The sequence below is a fragment of the Callospermophilus lateralis genome, chromosome 3 (assembly GCF_048772815.1).
Source record: "Callospermophilus lateralis isolate mCalLat2 chromosome 3, mCalLat2.hap1, whole genome shotgun sequence".
NCBI lineage: Eukaryota > Metazoa > Chordata > Mammalia > Rodentia > Sciuridae > Callospermophilus > Callospermophilus lateralis.
The window spans coordinates 2,122,179-2,128,258 of NC_135307.1; the positions used below are offsets into that span (position 1 = coordinate 2,122,179).

General features: G+C 63.5%; 1 gene segment (V, D, J or C); it reads left to right on the plus strand.

The window, feature by feature from the left end:
• LOC143393525 (immunoglobulin heavy constant epsilon-like) overlaps positions 1-4,880 on the plus strand; it is a 45,152-nt gene extending 40,272 nt beyond the window's left edge. The window contains 6 exon segments of the C gene segment in view: positions 1,187-1,483; positions 1,683-2,006; positions 2,096-2,416; positions 2,500-2,826; positions 4,582-4,715; positions 4,797-4,880. Of these exon segments, the coding sequence occupies positions 1,187-1,483; positions 1,683-2,006; positions 2,096-2,416; positions 2,500-2,826; positions 4,582-4,715; positions 4,797-4,880 (1,487 nt within the window).
• Positions 4,881-6,080: the final 1,200 nt, after the last annotated feature.

The window sequence follows — 6,080 nt, forward strand, 5'->3', positions numbered from 1 at the left end:
AGCTGAACTGGGCTGAGCTGGGCTGAGCTGAGCTGAACTGGGCTGAGCTGGGCTGAGCTGAGCTGGGCTGAGCTGGGCTGGGCTGAGCTGGGCTGGGCTGGGCTGGGCTGGGCTGAGCTGGGCTGGGCTGAGCTGAGCTGAGCTGGGCTGAGCTGAGCTGGGCTGGGCTGGGCTGGGCTGGGCTGAGCTGGCTGGCTTGCTGGGCTGGGCTGACTGGTACTGAACTCCACTTTGTTGAGCTGATCATGTCTTTGTTAGGCCAAGTTGAACTGGATGTGGCGAAATGTGTCCTCAGTGTGTTTGCCCTGGAGTGATTCTGGCTGTCCTGGATAAAGTCCACTGGACCATGCTCACTAGATGGGGTGGGCAGAGTGGGGCAGAGTGGAGCAAGGTGGACTGAGCTGGGCTGGACACTGGGCTTTAGGAGCCTTGAGCTGGTTTTATGAGCAAGCCCAGCTGGCGACAGGCAGGGACTGGTACAGAGGTGTGTGTGAACCATGGGTGGGACTGTGGTGGCCTGTGAGGTGGCCTCTGTTCTCTAGCCTGTGGTGTCAAGGTCAGCCCTTCCCACCCTCCCCTAGGAGGTGGCAGGGAGGCAGAGCCCCAGGGAAGCCTGGACGGGCAGGCAAGGGCTGAGACGTCGGGACGGCCAGGCAGGAGCTCACATCTGAGGAGCCGAGGCCTCTTAGAGCAGAGCTCAGGAGAGGGAGGGGACTCCCCATGGTAAGCCCACAATTCTGGGATGGGGGAGCAGGGAGACTAGTAGTCGGGGAAGACTCTGGGTCCCCAGCCCCCATGGGGGATAGAGGTAGAGACAAAGGGACAATCTGGTAATTGCTGGGGTCTGTGGCTCCCTGGGTCCCAGGAGATCTGGGGTTGGGTCAGCCCCTGGGTCCTGGGGTGTCTGGGTCCTGGGCTTCAGCCTAGGGGAACAGCCTGGTCTCTGCTGTTCTAGAGCCTTTGTCCCAGCCCTCAGGGCTGAGGCTGGGTAGATCCTGCAGCCCTTGAGGTGGGGTGCAGGGGTCCCAATGGCACCTGGGCCTGGGGCTTGGGAGGAAGAGGTGGAGTTAGAGAGTGAGGACTGGACCTCACAGGCCTGGCCATCTGGCCCCTAGGCTGGAGCAGGGCCCCCAGTCTGGGTCGCGCGGTAGTCTGAGGCCGGCCTGACCTGGACCCTGTCCCGCAGCCTCCATCCAGAAGCCGTCCGTCTTCCCCTTGCACTCCTGCTGCAGCGAGCCCACCTCTGTGTCGCTGGGCTGCCTGGTCACAGGCTACTTCCCAGAGCCAGTGACCGTGACCTGGGACACAGGCTCCCTGAATGTGAGCACCTTGAACTTCCCCACCGCCAAACTCAGCTCCGGCCTCCTGGCCAGAACCAGCCAGGTGACCGTGTCCGGCCCAGGGGAGTGGGCCAGGAAGAGTTTCACCTGCAGCGTGGGCCATGCTCCATCATCGACATCCCAGGTCAACAAGACCTTCCAAGGTAAGTGGGGCCAGGCCTGCTGCGGCCTCCACAGGAGAAAGCAGTCACAGCAGCAGGGACTTCTCGAATGTGCCCAGCTGGGATGGGGAGGACCAAAGCAGGGCAGCACCCAGTGTGCCTGGGGACCTGGGCGGGGCCGGGGGTCCTGGAGGAGGAACCTGCAGCTCAGGGGACCTCCCGGCTCACACCTCTGTCCTAGGTTGCCTGCCCTCCAACTTCACGGGCCCCGATGTGACGCTCTTCCACTCAGCCTGTGACCCCAGTGGGTCTCACTCCATCATCCAGCTCTATTGCCTCATTTCTGGCTACACCCCCGGTGACCTCGTTGTCACTTGGCTGAAGGACGAGAAGCCACTCTTCAAAACGGCCTCATCCATTGCCCCACCCACGCAGGAAGGCAAGCTGGCCTCCACCCACAGCAAGATCAACGTCACCCAGGAAGACTGGATGTCAGAGAGCATCTTCACGTGCCAGGTCACAACCCACGGCCTCAGCTACCGGGCCCATGCCCAGAAGTGCACAGGTGTGGCCCCCTACTGCCCTGACACCTGGACACCCAGGAGCCAGAGGCGGCTGAGCGGGGGCCTCATGCTGCCTCTCCCCACCCCACAGATGACGAGCCCCGAGGGATAAGTACCTACCTGATCCCGCCCAGCCCTCTGGACCTGTACGTCCGCACAGCGCCCAAGCTCACCTGTCTGGTGGTAGACCTGGAAAGCAAAGAGGGCGTGACAGTGGTCTGGACCCGGGACAGCCGGAAGCCAGTGGCCTCAGACCCCTGGAAGGCCAACAAGCAGCTCAACGCTACATTCAGCATCGTCTCCACCCTGCCAGTGGACGCCAAGGACTGGATCGATGGCGAGACCTACCACTGCACGGTGACACACCCTGAGCTGCCCAAGCCCATCGTTCGGTCCATCACCAAGGCCCCCGGCAAGTCACGGGCCTGGGCAGGTGGGCTGGCCTCCCTAGTGGTCAGAGAGGCTGGAGGTTGGGCTGACCCATTTTGTCCACAGGCAAGCGCATGGCCCCCGAGGTCTACGTGTTCCTGCCACCTGAGGAGCGAGGGGGCCAGGACAAGCTCACCCTCACCTGCCTGATCCAGAACTTCTTCCCCGTGGACATCTCGGTGCAGTGGCTTCGCAATGGGCAGGTCCACAATGACCAGAACAGCACCACAACGCCCCTCAAGACCAACACCTCCCACCCCTCCTTCTTCATCTTCAGCCGCCTAGAGATAACCCTGGCAGACTGGGTGCTGAATACCAAGTTCACCTGCCGCGTGGTCCACGAGGCACTTCCTGGCCCGAGAACCCTCGAGAAAACCGTGTTCAAGAGCCCTGGTAAATGAAGCCACCCTACCGGCCTCTCCCCACAGCGCTCATCCAGCAGGGCAGGAAGGGAGGCCATCCAGGCCTGTCCACTAGGCCTGTCCACTGTTGTGATGCACCAGGAAGCCACCCTAATAAACTCTGCAAAGCCTGCTCACAGCCCTGGGTGCCCATTCTTGGGGAGGGCAGGGCTGCAGGGCAGAATTATCTTCCACAGAAGGGCGCCCCAAAAGAGGGGCTGAGAGGGGCTGGGTCAGCAGTGAGGCCCGGCTCAACAACCAGGGGTGTCTGTCAAATAGCACACCACATGATGGGGCTCGGCACAGAGACCCTGCCCCCAAAGAGGGTCACAGAGTCGGAGGAGATGGTCCTCGGTGGGCCAGGGTGAGCATCCCAGGAGATGTCAGCTCTGTCCCTGGAGCGACAAGACCCCACACCTCCAGGTGTCCCTGCCAGAGTCAGACCCCAGACAGCCCTCTGCCTCCCTCTGTGCACGGGGCCAGGGGTCAAGCCCACTCACCCCCACGCCCTGACTGCCCTGCTGCATGGTCACACATGGGTCAGCACCCACTGTCCTCAGCCTTGCTGCTGGCCTCACTCCAGCCACAGCCACACAAGGAGACACCAGCCACACACACACGTATGTCCAGTCACATGCCCCTGTGCCGCACATGCTGGCCGCAGAGGGGCACACACTGATCACGCAGCATTAGGCACCTGCAGCAGCACCCTGCACCTGCAGCGGGGCTCACAGCACCCACCCAACAGTGTGTCACATGTGCTCAGGACGGCCTGCCCCTGGCCTCCCATGGCTGCCCATGCGCAGACCACTCTAAGTCCTTCCCTCGACACAGTCAGGCTCCCAGGTCCAAGACAAAAAGGGAAACTCACACCTCAGCTGGGATCCCAGTGCCCCCACAAGACCTCCCCCTATGGCCCCAGCCTCCCCGGCCCACCCCTCCCTGGCGGCCCTACCCCACAGACAGGGAGATGGACACACAGCAGAAGTGTCTGAGCTCTCCTGGTCCACCACAGCCCAGAGCAGGCTGCACGCCCTTCCAGAGCCTGGAGGACAAGGGGTTAGAGCCATCATGTGCACCCAGGCCCCATCACATGCACAGCCACAGCCAGCTGGGCCTGTGCACACCCAGGGCATCTGGAGGCGGAGGGCACACAGCCCTCTGCAAGGGAGATGCCTCCCCACCCAGGCACCTTCCCACCAGGCCCTCCTCAGAGCAGGAGCACAGGAGTGGGCCCAGCACCCAGGCCTGCCCCAGGCCCACCCAGCCCAACCCCAGGCTGTGATAGAGGGGGGCCACTGACCTCAGGCGACAGAGACAGGCATGAGGCCGAGCAAACTGGCCCATCCCCCAGACCAGGAGGCTGCTCTGACCCCACAGGCCTGGGCTCAGAGTCTGCTCAGCTGGGCCAGCCCTCAGAGACTCGTCACCGTCACCAAGACTCCTGGGCCCAGCAATCTCTGGGAGGGGTGCATGGGGCCAAGTTTGGGGCCAGGAGAGATAGAAGAAGTAGAGGGAGAGAAACAGGCCAGGCCTCCCGGCCTTGTGGGGCAGAGGACAGAGTCAAGGGCAGAAGACCCAGATCCCCTGAGCTGCAAGCTGACTTGGTGGGCTTTGGGCCTCCAGCCCTCCAAGGCTGACGGGGGGCTCTGGGAAGTCCCATATGAGGCCAGGCAGGGAGCTCCTCTCCTGGGGGCCTCAGTGGGGGTTCCCTGGGCCGGGAGAACTGACTGGCCCGTCCTCCCAGAGCTAGACCTGCAGGACCTGTGCACAGAGGAGCTGGAGAGTGCTGAGCTGGATGGGCTGTGGACCAGCACCTGTGTTTTCATCTCCCTGTTCCTGCTCAGCGTGAGCTACGGTGCCACCATCACCCTCTTCAAGGTGGGGCCTGGCGCCTGGGCGGGTGGGGCCCAGAAGGCCTTGGGCCAGCTACAGCTGCCCTCACACACACCTTCTCCCCAGGTGAAGTGGGTCTTCTCCGCAGAGCTGCGGAGCACACCCCAGGCCCTGCACGACTACGCCAACATCCTCCATCCGGGGGCCTAGCCAGGACACCCCCGCCATGCAGCCGGGCCTCCGCGTCTGAGCCTCCTGGGGCTGCGGCTCTGCCCAGGTGGGAGGAGGGAGCAGACCCACCCTGGCAGGGCCAGGGCTGGGGCCCAACTACCAGCGCACCAGAGTCCAGAACGTTCCTCAGCCCCAAGGTTCCCCAAGACAGCCTCACCCACTCTGAGACCAGCCCAGAACAGCGTCTGGCCCTTCGGCAGAGGGCTCCCGGCCACAGGATGGGCGCTGACCGCCGGGACTCACCCAGGCCCAGAGTCCTCAGGATGGCCCCCAACAACCAGAAAACACACTGAGGCCCAGAGCCATGGTCCCCACCACGGGAGGCAGCCAGCCCAGGGCCTGGCCCCATCCCTGTAGTCTCTTGGGCTGGGCAGAGGGGTCCCACAGGCTGGAGAGGGGTCCCCTCCCGCCCACAGCCTCGTCCACCTCCACCCGGCAGTCCTGTTCCCACCCAGGCTTCTCAGTAAAGCTCCTTCCATGGCCCAGGTCTCCTGAGCATGCTTTAGGGAAGTGTCTGTGGTCACCCTGGGGTGGCCGGAGGAAGGCACTCCAAGGACGTGGACGAGGGCCAGAGGGAAAGGAGGAGTCCAGTCAAGCAGCTGTCCTCTGTGAGAGCCCTCAACACCAGTCCCTGAGCTGTCCACACCTCTGGCCTCCAGCCCAGATTCACGTCCCCTCCTCTGTGAGGGAAAACCCCCACCTTGGGCCAAGCGATCCCCAATGCCCTGGTCAGGGCAGGAGTCGGGGAGCTCAGATGCCGTCACCAAGGAGATGACCGCCGTGGGGCCTCCCAGGACCTCAATCCATCCACCCTGACTCTGCAGAAGGCCAATCCCTGGCCCCTGCCCCACAGCCTGCCTGGACACTCACTTAGCTGAGTGGTGACCTTCGGTGAGCAAGGGCCACCAGGGGCTGGCCACCATCATCCTTGGGAAGAATACTGGTGGGCCGAGGAGACTGAGCGGGCACAGGGCACAGCCAGTGGGCAAGGACCCAGGTGGCGGGGGCTGTGCCCTCCTCAGCATGGCAGGCGGCTTCCCAATTGGAAAACTGCTTGCGGGGTCTCTGTGGAGCCCAACAAAAGTGAAGGGGAACACCCGTCCCCCAGCTACCCAGGAAGCTGCAGAAGGACACCAGTTCAAGGCCAGCCTGGCAACATCACAAGATTCTCAAAATAAA